At 31.8% G+C, this 24,400-nt stretch overlaps 1 protein-coding gene across 1 annotated transcript; it reads right to left on the bottom strand.

Moving 5' to 3' along the window:
- Positions 1-1,464: 1,464 nt before the first annotated feature.
- Positions 1,465-12,679, bottom strand: LOC114336855 (probable ATP-dependent RNA helicase DDX28). The gene is made up of 4 exons (XM_028287244.2): positions 12,057-12,679; positions 9,686-10,014; positions 8,464-9,102; positions 1,465-2,136 (listed from the first exon to the last, which is right to left on the bottom strand). Exons 1-4 carry the CDS (start codon positions 12,439-12,441, stop codon positions 2,038-2,040), a joined length of 1,452 nt encoding a protein of 483 aa, XP_028143045.1. The 5' UTR covers positions 12,442-12,679; the 3' UTR covers positions 1,465-2,037.
- Positions 12,680-24,400: the final 11,721 nt, after the last annotated feature.

The raw sequence follows: 24,400 nt of genomic DNA on the forward strand, positions 1-24,400 counted from the left end.
TGAAATCGATTAACACCACGGCGTCAGGAATTTTTTTTAATAAACATTAATTATTGGTGCTACGCGCAGGACAGCGGATAGTTTGCTCTGATTGGGCATTTACAATGACCTTTGATAATGATCGATACATTTTAATTTTTATTACATTTCGATATAAATAAATAAATTTGTTTATTGCAAAATAAAAACACATACTCTATCCTTTGAAATAACACTTTTATTAGCAAAAACTTTCTTTGTTCATATATTTTAACTTAAATAATAAAAGTTTATTATTTTTAAACATATGCAATTGTTTAAACAATATTTCACAAACAATAATAAAATTAGTTTGATTTTTGTGGAATTATTAAAATACAACAAAATAAGTAAGAAAATAATATATTAGATAAAGATTGGAAGAAATTTTGGTGGAAATAAACTTGTGTGAATCGAACACCGCTGTCCTGCGCGTAGCACCAAAAATTATTGTTTATTTCAAAAATTTTCTGACGCCGTGGTAATTAATCGATTTTAATTTTGAAAATTGCAAATGAAAGGTACAGTACACTTATATAAGCAAAAAAAAATTCAACTTGCTATCTGCTTTATTTTCAGTCCTGTAACATTTTGAAAAAATGAATTTTTTTTGCGAAAGCTGGATGGCAAAATTTATTTTGCAAAATCTATTGAACCGATCTTAATGAAATTTACAGTATTGTTTTACTGTATCATAAAGTTTTTCTGAGTGAAACATGAAGGTCCTAAGTGTAGCATAAATGGTTGAAAAACGTAAAATGCGAATACTTGTTTTTGTATGTTTTTTTTCGCAATTTTTGCTATTTTGCAACTAGGGTGACTATTTTCTAAATTTTTAACCAATTCTATATTGTAGGAAATTTAATTACGCAACTTTTATGTTAGTACAACTTTTCTCGGAAATGAACACTTTTAAAGTTATAATCAAAAAACGAAGAAAAAAATCGAATTTTTCCTTCAATTTTTGACATTTTGATTATTTAAACAATGTTCCGGACCTTTTTGAGAGGGAGGATAACTCAAATATTATTATTTGAGTTATTTTCAAGCAATTTCTGCAAAAAAATTTGAGTCACCTCTCAACGTCCATCTCAAACCAGATGCGCCCTGGACTATGATATTTACATTATTTTACCTACCAGATGCAACTGACCTACAAACCTACTTTTTTAATCTTTAGATTTTTGAGTTGCGCGTTGTTGTAAGATTTCAATTTGTATATCAAAATGTATTTTCGTTTTTTGGTCAAACGGATCAATTTAGAAAAAAAATGTTTAAGACTTTTTTGCTCTACATTGTACCTTCTACCTATACCTTTAAGGAACGCACTATTTTCGGGGACACCCTGTATAATACTGGCACCTAGAGCATTGTGGTAGCTACTTTTTTGGTAAATACGTTTTTGGAAACATAAAATTTACCTATAATATTATGTTAATCAATGTGTAATCAATAAAAATATTTATTTTTTAAGTAATTTATTAAGGGCCGGTTGTTCGAACGCTAATCAAGAAGTTGATTATAATCAATCATTTATTGTAATCAATTTTCTTGATGGGAATCAAATCGCGACATGAAAAATACATGTAAAACACTAATCAGTTATTGATTGTAGGTAAAACAGTAATTAAAATATAGCCGCAGCTCTTAAATTATTAAAAATTGCTTATTATTATTATTGATTTGTAAGTAAAAACAAGAAATTAACATCAGAAAGAGTTTAATCATGTTTTATTTTAAATTAAAACCAAAATAATAAAATAAATCAGTCAACATAACCTCAAAATGCAACATCTGTCAGAAGTACGCTTAATCAAATATAATTGTAATTAAATATTTGATAATGATCAGTTTTGATTAGCGTTCGAACAACCGGCCCTATAGCTATGTACAAAATAATTTGAAGACAATTACTGATGTTGAATTTAAAACTTTTAGACGTACATTATCTTATGTAAATCTTTCTTCTGTTTGTTCTTAACCTCTTTATGATCTTAGATTATTGAGAAACAAAATAAATTATGCACTTTCCCTCTGACTTCTGGCTATTTTTCTTTGAACAATATTTGTTATATTTCCATCTACATTTTCTAGGGCCTCATTTCTTCTAATAGCAAGCTAAAACAATAAGATATTTAATTGAAAATCGGTTGAAGACATAATATTAAATTATGACTAAAATTATAAATTAAATACATGATATAGAAAGTAACGCCATCTATTAAAAGAACCATTTATTGAGAAAACAAGTAGAGTCATCTTTTGAGAAACGTGAGAAACAATTTTACCATATAAATTTAAAATGGCTTAAAAATAAAAATAAAATTCAATGCATCCATGTAAAAGCTGCTGAATATTGCATTGTCATCGAGTTCTGAGCTATTTTGAAAATTTCAGATCTCTAGCTACTCGGGAAGTATGTTTAAAATCGATCAAGTTTTTTCCCGGGCAAAGTGACAAAGAACAAGTGAAGTATATAAAAACGTGGTGAAATTTTATTCCATTCATAACAATGGTAATCAAAGCACAGAGAATACGATATTAAGGACACATTGAAATAATAAGAATGAAAAGAATGCCAAAAATGGTACTATCACGAAATCCACTACAAAAAAGAAGAAAAGGTAGACCAAGAAAGAAATAAAAGGGCAGTATATAGGGTGATAGTAAATAAGTATGAAAAACTTTAAGGGATAATTCTACATGAAAAAATAATGGCAATTTGTTCTATACACGAATGTCCGCAAATGATTTGTTCCCGAGATACAGGGTGTTGAAATTTTTATTTCAAACTGCCAATTTTTTTATTGCTCTAAGACCGATTGAGATATGAAAATTACATTTGGTGGGTTTCAAGAGGTAGTTATTGTGCATTTTTTTGGCAATAAATAACAATTTTATATTCATCATTGGCGTGCCTACGGGTAATGGTCTAAATTTTTTTAAAGAAAAAAAGGGTACGCCTCTGAGATATTTCAAATTAAAAATTATTTTTGTATTCCATGTTTAATTTATGAAAAAGAACCTTTCTTGTATTTTTTTCCTATGGTGCACCGTTTTTATGCGAAAAAATAAAACATCTTCGAGCGTATTTTTCATTTCTTAATACATTATAAAGAACTCTCCAATATAATAATACCAAAGTAGAACAATAGCAGAAAGTATTACTAAAAAGATTTTAACTAGGTGCAAAGCTACAACAAATGTTCAAAATTACCTCCTTTAAAGGTGACAGAATAATTTTATATTCACCATTGGCGATTGGCGCCCGTACAGGTAATGGTCTGAATTTTTTAAAGAAAAAAAAATAATACGCCTCTGACAAACGTCAAATTAAAAATCATTTTTGAATTACTCGTTCAATTTACGACAAAAAATCATTCTTGTCTTTTTTTTTCATATGCGACGCCGTTTTTATACAAAAAAATGAAACATCTTAATGCTTACAAATTATTCGAGGTAGATTCCATATGCATAGACTTATTTCAATTACTTTGTAAACGTTAAGATATTTTATTTTTTTGCATAAAAACGGCGCCTCATATGAAAAAAAGACAAAAACGATTTTTTGTCGTAAATTGAACGAGAAATTCAAAAATGATTTTTAATTTGACATACTTCAGTGGCGTACTATTTTTTTCTTTACAAAATTCGGACCATTACCCGTGCGCGCGCCAATGGTGAACATAAAATTACTCTGTCACCTTTAAAGGAGGTAATTTTGAACATTTGTTGTAGCCTTGCACATTTTTAAAATCTTTTTAGAAATATTTTCTGCTATTGTTCTAGTTTGGCATTATTATATTGGAGAGTTCTTGATGATTTATTACGAAATGAAAAATACGCTCGAAGATGTTTTATTTTTTTTTGCATAAAAACGGTGCACCATATGAAAAAAATAAAAGAAAGGTTCTTTGTCATAAATTAAACGTGGAATACAAAAATAATTTTTAATTTGAAATATCTCAATGGCGTACTATTTTTTTCTTTAAAAAAATTCAGACCTTTACCCGTAGGCGCGCCAATGATGAATAGAAACTTGTTATTTGTTTGCCAAAAAATGCGCAATAACTACATCTTGAAACCCACCAAATTAAATTTTCATAGCAAAAGGTCTTAGAGAAATAAAAAAAATTCGCAGTTTGAAAAAAAAAATTTCATCACCCCGTATCTTGGAAACGAAGCATTTGCGGGCATACGTTTATAGAGCAAACTGTCATTATTTTTTCATGTAGAATTGCCCCTTAAAGTTTTTCATTCTTATTTACTAACACCCTGTATGATGACTTAAAAAAAAGTAATATTGAGAATTGGAAAGAAAAAGCATTGAACAGAAATCAATGGAAGAAAGTAGTTAAGAAATGTATGAAAAGACTAAAGACATATTAAATCTATTTTATATAAATAAATGAAAATAGTAATTGTAACAGAAAATTAAACTTTTCAGTCCTATGTCTTCAAAGCCTGTTAAGTTTTATAAATAAAATAAAAATGAATAGGATTTATAAAGAGGAGTCAGGCAAGGAGACACAATATCGCCAAAATTGTTCAATCAGTCTATGAAAGACATATTTAAAAAATTAGAATGAAAAGCATATAGAATAAGAATAAATGGAGAGCTCTTGTGATAACAGATAAGGAGGAAGAGTTACAGAATATGGTTGGGGAACTAGATAGAAAAGCGACAGAGGTAGGTCTAGAGATGAACTATAGTAAAACCAAGACTATGACAAACCAAGAAAACAAATTAGAAATAGTAGTCAAACAGAATAAATTAGAGCAGGGGGCAGAATACATATACCTAGGACAGATAATAAAGCTGAACAGCGACAATCAAACAAAAGAAATAAAAAGAACAACTAGATTAGAATGGGCATCATTTGGCATACTATCATAATATTCTAAAAAGTAAAAAGTACCCTCAATATACACTAAGCATCAAAATTAAGAAGATCGGTACGTATTTTCGGCTGCAATGCTATTCAAATGGGGATTCATTTTTTTCGAATCCTGAGAAAACTGATAAGTATTTTTGAAAAATTTAAACGCAGAATGAAAGATTACGTTATTAGCGAGGGCCGAAAGTCCCTGAGAACTTCTATAATGTTTATTTTAATAAGTTACAGGGGTGAAAAACTAAGAGAAAATTTGGTGTGATTTTTAATTTCAAATATCTCATTCAAAATAAACTTTTTATTTATTCTAAGGGACTTTCGGCCCTCGGTAATAATTTAGTCTTTCATTCTGCGTTTAAATTTTTCAAAAATATTTATTGGTTTTTTCAGGATTCGAAAAAAATGAACACAATGCCGTGGTAATATTTTCCAAATCTATCTTTGTCTTACAACGCACTCAGCCGAATATAATATTGTCAGCATATATTGTCAGTCAGACACTGACAATCAGCGACAATTTTAAAGATTTGACATTGCATCGGGAATATTTTGAGTTATTGATTAAATATTATTGATATATAGTATATTTGATAAATAATTGATTTAAGACGTGAACTTAATAAAAAGTTGTTTATTGTGTATTATTTGTGGAAGATCCAAGCAGAGAATACACCAGGATAATATATTCTGTGATCCAAGTATTTTGTTGTTAAAGATGTTCAAAAATGTAAGCGTTCCATAACAATATATTATTAAAAAATCACTTTACACTTTTCCTCTTTTCTCGATTGAGTATTAGTTTTTGTTGTACAAATAAATTATTGCAATCACTGAATACATAGTGAAAAAATTATCACATTTATTAACTGAATTAATAATTTGCAATTATAAAAATAACAGTTATCCAGGAACATTCAAAAGCCATCTCTTTAAATGAATGATGACATTTTCAAGTAGAATGACATTCTAGTAATGTTTACATATTCGTACCAGTGTGAATTTTACTACACGTAATTTGGCGTGTAAAGAAAGAAAAAGTAGGGATACACGTAAAATATTTGCGAATTATGTACCCATAGCCTTAACGCAACACCTTAAAAATGGGACATTTTTGATGTGCCGTATTTCCTAAACTTGTTGTCAGATTTTAGTGATTTTTTTAGTATAATATAGCTTTGTTTTTCAAAAATATCGATGTAATAATATTATTGCTAAAAAGGTAAGTGTCATTGTATACCGGGTGTAACAATGATAGTGTGTTTTTCCTCAAAGTTTGGAACACCCTGTGGAAAATTCTAGCGTATATAAAATATTGAAATTAAAACTCAACTGTAGCCTTAGGCTTACTTAACATTTTGCTTTTTAACTCATTCGCATATGTTGGATAATAAAAAAGTTAGGTACTTTAACAACTAGCAATGTCATTCATCAATACAGGGTGTTTCTGAATAAGTGCGACAAACTTTAAGGAGTAATTCTGCATGAAAAAATAATGACCGTTTGCTTTATAAACATATGTCCGCAAATGCTTTGTTTCGAGATACGGGATGTTGAATTTTTTCTTACAAACTGACGATTTATTTATTGCTCTAAAACTGGTTGAGATATGCATATGAAATTTGATAGGTTTTAACAGGTAGTTATTGCGCATTTTTGACATACAATTAAGAATTTGATATTCACCATTGGCGTGTATACGAGTATAAACACTTTAGATACAACCCGTATGCACGCCAATGGTGAATATAAAATTCTTAATTGTATGTCAAAAATGCGCAATAACTGCCTCTTAAAAACTACCAAATTTCATTTGCATAACTCAACCGGTCTTAGAGCAATAAATAAATCATCAGTTTGTAAGAAAAAATTCAACATCCCGTATCTCGGAAACAAAGCATTTGCGGACATATGTTTATAAAGCAAACGGTCATTATATTTTCATGCAGAATTACCCCTTAAAGTTTGTCGCACTTATTTAGAAACACCCTGTATTGATGAATAACACTGCTAGTTGTTAAAGTACCTAACTTTTTTATTATTAAACATAAGAGAATGAGTCAAAAAGCAAAATGTTAAGAAAGCCTAAGGCTACAGTTGAGTTTTAATTTCAATATTTTATATACGCTAGAATATTCCACAGGGTGTTCCAAACTTTGAGGAAAAAACACACTATCATTGTTACACCCGGTATACAATGACACTTATCTCTTTATGAATCATATTATTATCTCGATATTGTTGAAAAATAAAGCTATAATATACTAAAAAAATCACTCAAATCGGACCACAGGTTTAGGAAATACAAAACGTCAAAAATGTCCCATTTTTAAGGTGGTGCGTTAATTTTGATGCTTAGTGTATAATTCGTAAATAATTTTTTTCGATTATAGCGCCATCTATCGACAACTAGAATAAATGTTATAAATTATTTTAATCACGGACGTGCCTTTTTTTCTGTCACATACAATTTAATGCGTTAGAAAGAAATCGAAAAACTGTGACGTACTGAAAGATGCCTATGAGAAAAAGAATACCTAGGACACATAATAAAGCTGAACAGCGACAATCAAACAGAAGAAATAAAAAGAACAACTAGATTAGAATGGGCATCATTTAGTAAACTATCGTATATTCTAAAAAATAAAAGTACCCTCAATATATGTGAACGAAAGTATTCAACCAGTGCATATTACCAGTTATCACATATGGCTCAATAACATGGACTCTCACAAAGGAAAACATTGAGGATATCCAAAACGCAAAGAGCAATGGAAAGACAGATGCTGGGTGTCAGTCTTAAAGATAGGAAAACAAACTCATGGATCAGAGAAAAACAAAGGTGAACGATGTATCAAGACAGGTTGCAAAACTTAAATGGAACTTCTCCAACCACACTCTGCGGCAAAAAGATGAAAGATGGAATAAGCGAATTCTTCACTGGCGACCTTGGGAACAGAAAAGCAAAAGAGGAAGACCACAGATGAGATGGACGGCCAACCTTAAGAGAACGGCAGGAAAGTGTACAGGATTTATATTAGCATCAAAAGAAATAAGATTAATCTATATCGATTTAATTTTTAAAGGTCTTAAACAAACATTATTGTTTATAGTAATATAACTGGGTGACACTTATTTCACAATGTAGGCCAATCGGTTCGAGAACACCTCAGTCAGCGATTTTGATATTATGAGTATTTCACGGTCACAATCGTGTCGTCAAAATCATAACAAAACAATTTCGAGTTTATTTATAGATACGGAGAAAGTACTGCAGAGATCATTCATTATTCATCCTTCATTATTTAACCATCAATTTAGTTAGAATATAGACTTTCGTCCACCAACTCGTTACTGGTATATCTAGTGTATTAAATAAATATATGTCTGGTAAATGTGTTTTACAAATCAACCCCCTCGTTGGGGTAACTACTTCAACCACCATAAAGGGACTGGATGAAGATCGCCCAGAATAGAGACCAATGGAGATTAACAGGGGAGGCTATGGGCTGTATTGGGCGTTTAAAGCTGATTTAAAAGAAAATTTACCTACCTCAATCTGTTGAACTAACAAAACTTCTGGAGGTCCTACTACAAAATTAGTAACCTTGCAGGCTTCTGGGCTTCCTAATCTTCCCACTCTTCCAATCCTATGTAAATAATCAGCAGCATACAGAGGGAAATCATAATTAAGAACATGTACAACTTGTATCGTATTAAGTCCTCGACTGCCCACATCTGTAGCAGACAAGATTTTTGTCTCTCCTGAGGCAAACTTATTCCACTGATCTATCCTTATCGCATAGTTCATATCGCCATTAATATTCGAACAGTCTACCCCATTTTCTCTTAAGAACAAAGCCACCCAGTTGCAGGTTTCGTTTTTATTGCAAAAAATTAACATCGGCTTTGTGTTGCCTTTTGCAATTTGAAGTAAATGTGACGGTTTCATAGATTTGGTTAGCCTTAAAAATTTCTGGTTGATGTTTAATAAAGGTTTGTGAATATTTGGAGATACAACATGTCTTAATGATGGTTCTATTGGTCCTAATACAGGTGGCAATCTTTTTGGTAAAGTTGCAGATACTAGTATGAACTGGGATTGGGGTAACCTTTTGATTAAACCTTCCATTCTCTCTATGAAACTATCATCAATTAATGTATCTGCTTCATCGAAGACTGCATATTTTGCCTAGAACCACAACAGATATTATATTTATATTATAAAGAGAAAATGACAAACACATAAAAAAATGAACATTCAATTATAAATAAAAAGCAATTATAAATGTGGCAACATTGTAAATGGATATAAAATTCCAATTATTACACATAATCGCAGTTCTTTTTACAATTTACTGGTAATATTGTCAGATACATTTTTAAGGGAACTCCAGTAGTTGGGCACGCCAAAGTTTAGAATCTTCTTAATTTACGAAACGCCCCCCTCAAGAAAATTTCTGTATTAGAAAAGTTATCCAATTCGACATTAATAACTGAATAGAAAAAGTCTCACAAGGGAGGTAATATATTTTTTTTAACAATGTATAAGAAAAATTATAATCATAAATATAATAGTTTTTTCTTTAAAAATATTTTAGTTCTCTTAAAGGTTTTTTTTTGTACTTTTTTAGTTTCTGAAACAAAATTCATAATAAGTAAAAAGTAAATAAAAAATAGTCTTTCCCAGCTTTCTAGATTTTTACCAAAAACAGTATGCTCTTAAAATATTTTTTGAATTTTTAATTGATCATAAGAACAAATTAAAGACTTGCCTCATTTAGTTTATAAATTCCCACTGTAGAAAGTTTGCCGAGTGCCCCAGGGGTGGCAACCAAAATATCAATATCTTCAAAGACAGGATTCATCATTAAGGACTTGGTTTTTCCTCCAACAACAGTTTTTACAGTAAGTCCAACAGCTTCGCCAAGATGTCTTGCTATTTCTCCAACTTGATAAGCTAACTCTCTATTGGGCACTATAACTACTGCTTTTGGTGTATTAGCAGTTTCTGATTTGTTGGAGATTAAATCCTGAATAATCGGTATAAGATAGGAAAGTGTTTTCCCACAACCAGTTTCAGCTGCTAGGAGGAGGTGAGATCCTAAAAAGTACCTCGTTTATGTATTTATTATACACTGCCCGTCAGAGAAAATGAGCCAACCACAAAATTTAAGACATTTTTTATCTCTTTATTTTTTTTCTTATTTATAACAAATTAAATCTATTGTGTATTGAGTCTAGTAACTCTTGTAACATGTAACCCGACATTATCTGTAGTCATCATCATCATCAGTGGCATTACAGCTCTTTATGAGCCAAAGCCTTCTTCAGAACAATCCTCCATTCGCACCTGTCTCTGGCAACTTTTCTCCATGATCTAATTCCAATAGATTTTAAATCATTTTCTAAGTTGTCTCAGTAACTAAGTTCCCCTTCCTCTTGCTCGTTGTCCTATCCTATTGGCCCTCTTCTGTCAAAAACTTTTCTGACTACAATATCTTTCTCTCGCCTGATTACATGACCTATCCATCTAAGGCGTGCTACCTTAATGAATGGTACAACGTTAGGTTCTCCAAAATTTATATACAACTCAAAGTTGTAACACCTGCTCCACAAACCTTGTTCTTTTATGCCTCCATATATTCGTCTTAAGCATTATCTCTACCTCTAGTAACAAATGGAAAACAGGGAAAAATATATGTATTAACAATTTCAATCTACCACTACAGTTACATTTGTAACAATAATTGAATTATAGAGTAAACAAAAGGCCAGTATCACTTGTTTCAATAATGTGTAGTGCCACCACAGTTCTAGATGACACTCGTCATTCGGATTGGCATAGAACTGATCACGTTTTGGATGTCCCTTTGGGGAAAACTGATCCATTCGTCAATGAGAGCCATTTGAAACTTTTTCACATGTAGTTGAATGATATATGACATCTTACACACCTTTTAAGAATGCTCCATAAATACTCAATAGGATTAAGGTCTGGATTTTGAGCCAGTCCATTTTTGCAATACCAAAGTCTTCATGATACTGTATTACAATCTTTGCGGTATGTGGTCTCGCATTATTTTGCATTAGCAGAAAACCGTTGCTAATAAACCCAGCATTTGGCATCAGATGATGTAGGATCTTCTTTATGTATCTGTTGCTGTTAATGTGCCGCTCTCAATCAACACGAGATCCATATGTGCCTCAAAAGAAATCCCTGCCCAAAACATTACTAAGCCACCACCAAATGCAACCTGGTGCAGCCAACTACACTTAGCATAAGATTCTCCAGTTCTTATGTAGGCCTTATTTCGACCATATTTACTATAAATTGATATTCTACACTCATCCGTAATCAATACTTTTTCCAATCAGCTGTTTTCCAATTGACATGTTCACTGGCAAATGCAAGTCTGCATCTTTTGTGAGCAGCAGTAAGTAATGGCTCAGTTGCTGGATTAGAAGCTGTCATATCCTGTTCTCTTAATTTTTGTTGAACAGTATAAATGAAGATTACTGGTCCTTGGGCTTGCCGAATATGGGTATGGAGCATTCTAGCAGTTTGCATCTAGTCTCCCAATGTAGCAATAGTGAGAATGTGATCTTCTTTAACTGTTGTCTTCCTTTTTGGCACCCTTACCAGGTAGTTGTTGAAGAGGTTCGATCTCAAAAAATTATGGATAAGTTCTCGGTGCAGTTGAACGACTAACATTCAATTGTATTGTTGCATCCCTTTGGCTTACTCCATTTGCCAAACAATGAAACAATCTTAAGAGATTTTCATATTTTCCCACTGTTGTTAAGAAATACACCTCACTGTAAGAAGGCCAGTGTAAAACTAAGATATCTTAGAAATTCTTTAGAACACTACAATATTTCACCCAGTTTTCAAAATAATCAACTCATTAAATCGTAAATAATGAGTTCTGAGAATCTTGAGGTTTAATAGGTTTTGTGAATTTGGTTATTCTCTTTATATGCTTAGTCTAACTTCTCAGTACAAGTGATAATTCATTTAATTTAAATAACATAAAACAAATTAAAAGAAAATTGAGAAATATATAAAAACATAAAATTTTCTGAATTTTGTGGGAGGCCCGAGTTCTCTGACTTGTGTGCTAACATTTTCGATACAGCACTTACCTTTCCTTACCTCATTAATAGATCTTGCTTGAAACTCGGTTAATTCCCTTATCTCGTCAATTTTCAAAGCATCTCTTATTTTAGGGTGAATGTTTAGTTCATCAAAAGAATATCTTTGACTTTTTTCATTCTTCAACCTATTTATTAAGAAAAAGTCTCCCTTAGATTTTGAATGGTTCCATCCCTTAGAAGCAAGAGGTACCTCATCAAATTTCTTATACTGAACCCCTGCATGGTAGTTTAACTTTTTTCGCTTACAACTTATAAGTAGTGATGGTGAGTGATTTTTACTTGTACCTTCAATAGTTCCTTCTAGAGATTGTAGATTTTGTATAAACCGCTTATTGAAACAGTTTTTAAGCACTCTTCTTGTAACACTAAACATGGTAGTTTGTGAAAATGGCAATATTTTTCATGTAGAAATCATTACTTATTCAAAAATATAACCAAGACACAAGACTCTGACTCTGAATCCTGAATTCCTCAAAAGTTTAAATTTAACATTAAGTTTTTTTTTAAGGTTAGAACTAGAATCATCTGTTTTGTTTTTAATTTCACACATGTTCTCTTAGCTTAGACTGTGGGTATCGATTTTAATTATTGTGAGAGGTATCACCAAAGAATACTCCATCCAACAAGAAGCGAAAGCGTGGAATATTTCGGGCTCCAAATTTCTTTGCGCATGACCATGCGCCATGTTTGATGTTTGATCGTTGCTCGCATTGGCGTAACGGCTGTTTATCTATGTACATGTGTTTGTGACAAGTGACAATTTGTTTGTGTAAATTTTCGTGTTTGGCGTTTTCATAATATTTTATAATTGTTGAAAAAGGTATATTAATATTAAAAATTATTAAAATAAACTATAATTGTGATGGCTGCACGCAAAGGTGGAATTTCTTGTGTGGTTCGTGGATGCCAGACTAGATCTGGGGAACAAATAAGTCTTTTTTCAATACCACGAGATCGTAGCAGGTAAACAAATCAAATTTGATATTAAAACGCGCTATTACAAAAGTTATCTGAACATTAATATTTTAATTCAATACATTTTTTTATAGAGCTGAATTATGGCTAAAAGCTGCAATTAGGGAAGATTTACTTTCAAAGGATGTCAATGAATTGCACAAAAATTATAGAATGTGTGAGAAACACTTTCAACCACATTTTATATCGAAGGGGGGAAACGTAAGAAAAAATTTATTTATACAAGCTCATCCTACGATATTCCCATACAAGCAAGATGTACAATCTGCAGATGAACCCTTAAGAAAAATCATAAGACTAGAAACACAGATTGAAGGTAGGTACAGCTTATTTATTCACAATAATTACAGTGCCTCATAAAAGTCATATAAAAATAAGTACAGTAGAAAAAATGAAAAAATACCCATAAACAGTCATATAAAACACGCTGTATTTTCCTGTCACTGTGTCACAAAAAAAATTGACCAGCGCAAGTACTTGTAATAATTATTGTTACATGTACTTTCACTGGACAATTTTCTTTGTGACACGGTGACAGTAAAATACAGTGTGTTTTATATGTTCGTTCATGGGTATTCTTTCATTTTTCTGACTGTATCTGCTTGTATATGTACTGCTTATACATATGTACAGTGAAGTGATCTAATAACCTGCAGAATAATGCAAGAGATGGAAAACATAATACATTGTGAAGTAAAGAGAGGTGGAAATTATCAATATAAATGTATAAATTAACATTACATTACATAGTTTCCCAGCTTTAGCCATATAGAAGGAATATGACTACTGTTACTATGACAGGAGAATTTTATAAAATACTCCCCTCACAGACTACTAAAGGTGGGAAACTATGTAATGTAATGTTAATTTATAAGTTTATACTGATAATTTCCACCCGTTCTAATTTCATCTCTATTTACTTCGCAATGTACATATTATGTTTTCCATCTTTTACGTTATTCTGCCGGTTATTAGCACGCTCATCACTGTATAAGTTGTTTGTTGTTTTTCATCATAACATAAACAGGATCTAGAATTTTGAAATTTAATAATCTTTTATCAACCTTTAGACACCATTTTGCAACTTGTATTTTATAAGAACGTATCTTATGGTTACATATTGAGTAATACATATGTTGTGGTTTTAGATAAAACTGAAATAGATATTATGCAGCCAGTTGCCAACAAAACTGATGCCAGTCATAGTATGCACAGTATACCTGATACTTTGATGGAAGAATCTGTGGAAACAGGTAATGTTATTTATTGCTCCTACAACTCTATTACGTGTTCAACAAATCACTAATAAGCCTTAACATATTCTTCTTCTTAAAGTTTCATCTCCTATGGGAGGTTGGATATCATAATGGCTGTGGTCACTTTGTTGACTGCTGCTCTGAACAGTTGTAACTACAGTTAAACCATTCTCTAAGGTTCCTCAGCCAGGAGATGCGTGTTCTTCCTATGCTTTTAAAGATATATTAGTTTCCTTCTACTATAGTTGATTTTTTAACCAAGAGGAGTAAACTAAAAAGACACAAGACAGATTCACACCCAAGAAAGTTACTGGAAAGTCACCAATTTCATCTGTTTTTTTCATGGATCATATCGGCTTTCGATGATAATCCATACATATTATGTTATACTAACACATCGCTAAAGAGTTCTAAAAACAACTGTTTTTATATAAAAGTAGACTAAAAATCTAAAAATTAAAGGCATAATGCAGAAAACACAAAAAATCGCTGATATATTTAATTAACCTATAAAATGACATAAGTAACAAAATTTCATAAATGTCATTAGTGTCAAAATTTAATAACAGTGGAGTAAAGTCGCCTGCGGTTGGACCAACTAGAAACAAGCATTACGGGGCGGTAAATTTGATTCACTCCTCTTCGTTAAAAAACAAACAATAGTATCTTTAACATATAGTTCTTCAATTATATCTTTGCACATGCATGAAATTATTCACTAATTACTTATTATACTAGGTCACCATTTTACTCACAGAAACTATTGGGACCGTGCAAGTTCGGCAAAGCGACCTCTATTTCTTCGCTCTGTACTTTTATTCGCACTTTTAATTATATTGGCCAATTATATTAGTCCTGGTTGCTGGATAATTGTCAAGGCCATAGTCCAAAAAAAATAATAAGAAGAAAAAATAAGATGCAGGTTATGATACGCAAACATAAACAATTGTATGTAGTAAATAAAATTAGTTATTAAAATGCAGTACTGCAAGCAAAATACAATTAATTAAATTTACCTTTATATAATAATTGCATATCATATCAATATTGTGGAGCAATATATAATTTTTCTGCTTCAATGACAGAAGGTATGAAATATACGTCAATTTGACAATTTCAATTGACAATATGAATTATTTAAGATAGTTGCAATATTTCTCCGCGACTCGCGCACTGTCGTTTCTCGTTTCCCTTTCCAAGTACTTGCACACCGCGAATAATAGTGTAGCAAAATTAAATTGCTTGTCCATAGAAACCACAATAAGTTAAACAAAGATAAACAATATGGCATACCTTGTCTTTGATACCTTGTTTACTATGAATTTTGACGTTTATCATTTTTAGTGACATTTATATCAGTGCATTTGTTCATTCATTTTGTCAATAACCGTTCATGTTGTTTAACATTGAATTTCTTACACACTACATGTACATTTTGGTTCGAGTTTGGCAAGCGAGGCGAGAGGTCGTGTGGCAGGTGTATTGGCGATAAGGTAATTTCGAATTCGAAACCTATCACAATAAAAACACCGGTTTTTTAAAAGACCTATCGTTATCGATAATCGTTAAACTTAAAAAGCGTTCTTGTGCGAAATAAAAATAAACTTCTAAGTGTATAATAATAATATTTATATTAGTGCTGAGGTTAACATTTAATTTAAAATGGCCAGTGGCGGAACAGGAACAATCCGAAAGGAAACCTATAGAAAGAATGAAGAACTATCTGATAGTGGCGACGAAGAATCTAAGAAGAAAAAATATAAAGAAGATAAATTATATTTTGAAAAGAGTAACCTGACGAGACGAACACCGAATAAAAGCAACGACACAAATGAAGAGATGATAAAAATGATGCGGGAAGTTATGTGGAAAAATGATGAAATGATGGCAGAAATAAGAACCATACGGAAAGACCAAAAAGAAACGATGGAATATATTAAGGAGCTGAAAGAAAAAAACGAAAAATTGGAAGAAGGTTTAAAAATGGCAAACAATAGAATAGAACAATTGGAAAAAGATAGACGGAGAAATAATATAGTATTAAAAGGCCTAACACTAGATGCTACCGACGGAAAGCCTGTAAAGGAGTCAGTAGAACACTTCATAGGAAGAAATCTGAAATTAGAGGTCAGACTGAGAGGAGCGGTGAAGATCGGCGACCAAATCTTTGTAGCAGAAATGGAAAACCTAACGGATAAGATGAGTGTACTAAAAAACAAAGGAAAACTGAAAAATCTACAGGGACAAAAGGTGTATATAGAATCAGATTTAACAAGAAAGGAAAGGGAAATACAAGCAAAAATTAGGAAAATGGCAAAAGAAGAAAAAGACAAAGGTAATACTACGAAGATAGGATATATGAAACTCGAGATTAATGGAAAGGAGTGGAAATGGGACCATAATAAAGAGAAACTTATACTAACTCACAGAAATATCGGGGAAGGGACTTCAAAAAACTAAAAGAAAATAATGAGACCGGACCCACAACAATGACAACCAAGGCAATGAATGGGAAAAGCGACAGGGAAAAAGATGATGCAAAGGTAAACAAGGATGAAAATAGGAAAAAGGGGAAAGCTAGATTGCAGAAAAAAGGAGAGATAAAAATGGGAACATGGAATGTGAGAAGCATCAATGGAAAAGAGGAAGAACTGGTAGAAGATATGATAAGACAAAAAATAGAAATACTAGGAATAACAGAAACGAAGATGAAAGGAAAAGGTCTTAAGAAAATACACAAAGGATATTGGTTACTTTGGGTAGGAGCGGATACAAAAGAGAGAGCAAAAGAAGGAGTCGGGATAATAATTGCACCGAATAGACTACAACACGTTATAGAAGAAACATATGTTAACCAGAGAATATTATCGGTGAAAATTAAACTGATGGACGAAGAAATATGGACAATAATAACAGCCTACGGAGTAAATGAAGATGCAAGAAAGGAAGAGAAAGATAAATTTTTCGAGGAGCTCCAAATGCAAATTGATAATGGGGAAGAAAACATAATTGTAATGGGAGATCTAAATGGTAGAGTCGGAAACAACAACAGCGGAATAGAGGAGTGCATGGGAAAAGAAGGAGAAGAAATGCTAAACAGAAATGGTGAAAGAATAATAGAAATATGTATGGAGAATAAACCAGTTATAACAAATACAAAATTTAAACATAAAGAAGTACACAAATACACGAGAGTACAAGACAGCAGAAACGAAAAATCAATCATAGATTACTTTTTGGTAAGCAGCAACAAATGGAAAAGAGTACAGGATACGAAAGTGAAAAGAGGCTCGGAGATTGGCAGTGACCACCATCTAGTAATAATGAGAATGAGAACAACAGAGGAAAAAGAAGAAAAGAGAAGAAAGGTAGTAAATGAAAAAATAAAAAGTTACAAATTAAAAGAGGAAATATATAAGAAGAAATTCCAAGAAAAATTAGATAATACTTTGAAAGGTAGGGCAAAAAATACAAATATAGAAAAAAAATGGGAATATCTAAAAACCAGCATAATCAAAGCAGCTGAGGAAACTTGCGGGAAAGCAAAAATAGCAAACACTAACATGAGGAGAACAGAATGGTGGACGGAAGAAATACGAGAGAAAATAAAGAACAAAAAAGACAAATGGAAAAGATACCTAAGCACAAAACACCCGGAAGATTACGAAGCATATAAAGAAAAAAGGAAAGAGGCTAAAATAGCGGTGAAAGCAGGAAAGGAAAGGTCATGGGAGATATTTGGACAAAAAATGACAAAAAATTATAGGGAAAACCAAAAACTCTTCTACGGCGCATTAAAACAACTCAGACAAAAGAAAGAGCACACGATGCCGAATATAAAAGACAAGAATGGAAACGTACTAACAGAAGAAAAACAAATAATGGAAAGATGGAGAGAACATTTCAAAGAGCTAACTCATGTAGACAAGGACAACATAGGGGAGATACAAGAAAGGAATGAAGAACAACAAGTGGAATCCATAACAAGAGAGGAATTAGAGAAAGCAATAGAAAGAGTAAAACTGGGCAAAGCACCAGGCAAGGATCATATCACCCCGGAAATGATAAAATTCATGGGGACAGAGGGAATGGATAGCATGAAAGAACTAATGAATGATATCATAAATAGAGCAGAATTACCAAAGGACTGGAAGAAAGACATTATATTACCAATACACAAAAAGGGAGACAAGAGAAACTGTAATAATTACCGAGGTATCACCATATCAAGTATCCCTGGGAAGGTATTAGCAAGAATACTAGAGACAAGAATAAAAACACAAATAGAAACAACTATGGAAGACACACAGTGTGGATTCAGGAAGGACAGAAGCACGCAAGACCTAATATTCACATTAAGACAAGTAAGTGAGAAGGTAATCAAGAAAAATAGAGAGATACATATGTGCTTCATTGACCTGGAAAAGGCGTTTGACAGAATCCGAAGAAAGGACGTTTGGAAGACACTAACAGAAAGGGGAGTCGACAGACACATAATAGAAGTAATAAAGGATATGTATAAAAATAATACAAATACAGTAAGAACCAATAACGAGGAATCCAGAGAATTTTCTACAAGTCAAGGCGTCAAACAGGGATGCGTGCTGAGTCCACTGCTATTCTCAGTGGTACTGGATGAAGCGATAAAGAAAGCCAAGAGAAGAATGAGAAAACTAACATTAGGATACTGGCAAATGAAACAGACTCAACTATCGGAGCTACTATTTGCAGACGACATGGTATTGATAGCAGAAAACAGAGAAGACTTACAGAACAATCTTGAAATCCTAGAAGAAGAACTATCAAACATAAATATGAAAATTAATACAGAGAAAACAAAAACAATGATAATTTCAAATACGAGGAAGACACACGCAATAGAATTAGACGGGAAACAACTAGAGCAAGTGGAATATTTTAAATACCTAGGAGTAATAATCGAATCAAATGGTAAACAAGACATGGAAATAAACGAGAGAATGGGACGAACAGGAAGCTTATTTAACACTATGAAAACAACATTTTTTGGGAAAAAAGGGATACCGGAAAAAGTAAAAACGGCAGTCGTTAAATCAGTAGTTAGACCAACAATCATGTATAGCAGCGAGACATGGACATTGACGGGGAGACAAAAATCCAGAGTCAATGCTATGGAAATGAGGTTCCTGAGGAAAATAGCAAACAGAAAAAGGACAGACAAAATACGAAACGAAACAATTAGACAAAACCTAAAACTAGAACCAATCAATGAAAAAATAGTAGAAGGACAACTTAGATGGTTCGGGCACGTGTGTAGAATGTCGAACGAGAGGCTAACAAAACGAGTGTTCGAAACGAGAGTGCAGGGGAAAAACAAAAGAGGGAGACCAAGAGTTATGTGGGTAGATGAAATCAGGAAAGAAGTCGAGAAGAAGGGATTGACATTGGAAAGTGCAAGAAACCTAGCGCAAGATCGGAAAGCATGGAGACTACAATGCCAAACTCAACTCCACCAGCCTTACACCTAAAGGTAGAAAGGCTTAGGACTAAGTAAGTAAGTAAGTACATGTACATTTTATGCTCCAAACTGTGCGAAGGTATTTTTGAAGGCAAGCAATGTCATAAACTTAATTTCGACAAAAGTAGTCTTTGACCAATTGTTACACCTAACCCTTTAATTATTATATTGACAGTACATATCAATGATATTACATATCTACATACATTTCACTTAATGTTTTGGTTTAACTTATGTGCAAACGAATCATGACATTTGTGCAAAGATAAAATGGAACATCTATATCTGCTTTGAATGTGTGTGTTAAGCCTGTCACGCACGGGGAGCTAAACTATATTATATATGTATTCGTGCAACATTCCCGAACATATCGTGGGTAAGTTCAGGATACATTCAGGGGATGCTGCGAGAATAAATCTATAATATATGTATAATATATGTAGTATATTATATATATGCATACCCTGTGTGTGACAAGCTTTATTTGGTTATTAAATATACTTTATTATTTCAGATGTTGATGTCAATACCGAAGTATCTACCAGACCCCATACTCCAGCACACACAGTTTCAACTCAAACTCCCCCCAAATTATCTAGTAGCTCACCAAGGAAAGTAAAATTACGAATAAAAATAAAAACTTTACAAAAAAATATTAGGAAATGCAAATCCTCCAAGAAGAAGAAGGAAAATGATAACATTTATTTAAATAAATTTAATCAAATGTGTGACAAACTATTAAACAAGCCTTTAGCACAAATAGTAAAAGCTCAAGCATTATTAAAAAGTAAACCTCCAAAAAGTAGGAGGTATTCTGATGAATATAAACAATTTGCATTAACACTATATTTTTTGGGTCCTAGAGCATATGCTTTTATGGAAAAAATATTGTATTTGCCCTCAAAACGAAGTCTTCAAAAAATTACTGAAAATTTGGTCTGTAAACCTGGTTTAAATAATGAACAAATATTTGATGCCCTAAAATTAAAAGTGAACACAATGTTGGATCAGGACAAGCACTGTAGTATTTGTATTGATGAAATGTCAATTAAAAGTAATTTATTTTTTGATGCAGGTCGTGATGAAATAGTTGGTTTATATGATATAGGAACTGGGAAAAAGGAATCAATAGTTGCACAAAATGTACTTGTGATAATGGTTCGAGGTTTGTATTCAAATTGGAAACAGCAACTAGCATATTTCTTTGTGAATACTACTTTTGAAGCAAATCACCTTCTTCCTATTATAAAAGAATGTATTTCTAAACTATTTCAATCAGGTTTATATGTGAATTGTCTTGTTACTGATATGGGATCGAATTTTATAAAATTGAGTAAATTACTTGGGATTTCTCCATCTAACCCAGAATTTGATGTCAATGGACAAAAAATTGTTTATTTATTTGACCCATGTCATTTACTTAAAGCCACTAGAAATAACTTAATTAATAATGTCTTTCATTTTAATAACAAAAAAACTTCTTGGTCCTTTATAGAAACATTTTATCATGACGATAAAAAAAAATTTTATAAGTGCGCACCAAAATTAACATACTCTCATATATACCCCACATCTTTTGAGAAAATGCGAGTAAAACTAGCATCACAAATTTTAAGTAACACTGTTGCAAGTTCTATGAATACATATATTGCTCTTGGTATTCTTTCATTAGAGGCATCAGGAACAGTAGAGATTATTGAAAAATTTAATAATTTGTTTGATATTTTAAATTCTACTGATACGAATAATCCTAACAAATATAAAAATGTATTTGAGGGAACTGAATTTCAGATCAATTTCCTAAATTCCATGATAGATTTTCTACATAACCTGAAAATATTAGATAAAACAGGAAAAGATGTAACATGTCGTTCTAGATCAAAAAATAGTTGGATTGTAACAATTAATGGTGTTAAAAAACTTTGGGATAACTTATCATCTAGCGGTTTTAAATATTTAAAAACAAGAAGACTTAACCAAGACTGTGTGGAAAATTATTTTGGAAGTATAAGGCAACAAGGCGGAAATTCCATCAATCCAACTGCCATACAATTTCAGAGGGCATTTAAAAAATTGTTTTGTCAAAATTTTATGCATTCTAACAAAATGAATTGCAAAGATGATTTAGATAAACGTTTAATGGATTTAAATGTAAAAAAAGTTTCTAATAGTCAACAATATTCGCCAATGAAGGCTATTTCACTTCCAGATTGTGATTATAAAACAGAAAATCTAACAACCCAAAATGCTTTTCAGTATGTATGTGGTTATTTAATTAAAAAGGCTCTCAATATTCATGTTTGTCATATATGTAATAAATATTCAAGGGAAATTGACGAACTAGATAGTAGTTTATTATTGACACATTTTAAAGCATACAGTACTGATAAATGTGATTATGGGGGACTGAGAACTCCAAGTAAGGACTTTATCCAATACATTTATAAGTTAGAAAGAATTTTTAGTGCTTCATATGAAGATATATTAACTAAAGGTGGAATATCACACTCATACTTTAGGGTAATGAAAGAAGTTCCTTTTAAACATCCGTGTGATTCATTTCCATATACTTATATATTAAAATTATTTATTCGTGTAAGATTATTTTATTCTTTAAAATATTTTAACGCTGATTTAAAAAGTAAAAAAAAAAGTAAAAAAAAGGGGGGAGATAGAAAATTAAAAATATTATCACATGTTTAAATATTTAATATTGTAGTTTTTATATCAAGCTTTGTTCAATACTACTAAATCTAGTATGTCTATCTATAGTTGGTTTTTTAATATTATTTATTATATTCAGTAACATATAATATACTCAATATACACAAATAAAATAGTAATTAAATTAAGAGGGAAGACAATTAATTATATCAAGATTTAATTGTTTGAAACAATTTTTAGGAATAACTCATTTACAAATTCTTTATTATGCACGTATTAATATTGCTTTAAAATTCAAATTTTTAAAACAATTTTTAGGAATACCTCATTTACTCATTCTTGCTGCTAGGCCAACGAATTTGGCAAAACAACTTTTTTTGGTACTGTATGCTTTCAGTCTAGTAAATAAATTACTGTCATTCTTAATTTCAGCCGCTTGCATCTCATGCATTTGTAAAGCTTTTTTGATAAAATATTCCTATAAATAAATAAAGGCACTTTCTGTACCTGTAGTTGGCATCTGGATATAGCGATATTTATATTTTTGTAACATTTATAGGTAGGAAAGTATTATGTTTGATATTATTTAAGCCGGTTATTATAATCCCTAAGTTATCTGCACAATTCATATGTTCCAGGTGTAAATAATTAAGACAAAGTAATTTGCTGAATGCTCCATCACATTGAATTGCGGTAAGGTTTACAGAGTTTCCTGCTTCTTAAATTTCCGAAAAAATTTTCTAAACGGTCGTAGTTTATTCGTCTCACTTTTAAGTTGATAAATCCTGCCCTTTCCGGTCTCTGCCCAAGAACTTTTAGACCTTTTATTGTCACCATCCAAAAATTTAGATCTTGATGTTATATCGATGTTTTCTTTACATATTTTCAAGTTGCCCAAAAATACCTACATCTCGTTGATGTAATTGAGGTGGTAGTCCAAACCTTTAAAAACATTTTTAAATTCATTTGGGTATCTTCTTCTTCTTTAGCCCATTTCTATCCAACTTTGGACATAGACCTTCCCCAAAGCTTTCCATATCTGTCTGTCCATGGCTGTGCTTTCCCAGTGAGTTCCTATAGTTTTTTCAATATCGTCCTTCCATCGCATCTGAGGTCTTCCTCTTTTTTCCTGTCCACGGTCTCAAGTTTTGTATTTCAGCATTCCATATTTTATCTTCCTGTCTCGCATTGTGGCCCGCAAATCTCCACTTTAACCCTGTTAAATGTTCAGTTACATTTTTTACTTTTGTTTTCTTTCCATTTGTTTGACTTTCTGTCTTGCAGTTTTATTCCCAAGATGGATCTTTCCATTTTTCTCCGAGTTTCTATTTTGTTAGTGTCCATGTTTCTGAGCCATACTGGGGCCATACATCAGAACAGGAAGGATGCACTGGTCAAATACCTACACGGGTTTTTAGGTACTCTTGTATCTTTGTGCTTTTTAGTATCCATCTTAACCTTCCAAACGCTGCCCACGCCAATCTGATTCTTCTTTGTACTTCAATAATTGTCTGATACTCTTTATTAGCTTAGATTATTTTTTGACCCAGGTATATAAATATATTCGTCAACAACCTCAATATTTACATTATATATATTTGTATTTATTCTGTCATTTGTATTTGTCCTGATTTCTGTTTTTTTTTATTTTTGTTTTACTCATGTTCATTTGGGTGACATACGTTGGTGAAATTTTTGGTATTTTTGGTATTTTTGGTAACGTTGGTATTTTTTCATATTATCATTTTCATATTTCTAGTTGCTTTTTGTAAATGTGGAGTATCAAAAAAAGTAAATAAGCTTGAGCATTGACATTTAATGGTCTGGAAAGCTTTATAAAATTTGATCATCAATCAGTTAGAAGACCTTCAACATGTAACCCAGATTCTGATAATTTGGTGAAGTTGTTGGCGTCAAAGATTGTATTTAAAAAAATAAGC

This window comes from Diabrotica virgifera, chromosome 9 (genome assembly GCF_917563875.1).
Source record: "Diabrotica virgifera virgifera chromosome 9, PGI_DIABVI_V3a".
Classification (NCBI taxonomy): domain Eukaryota; kingdom Metazoa; phylum Arthropoda; class Insecta; order Coleoptera; family Chrysomelidae; genus Diabrotica; species Diabrotica virgifera.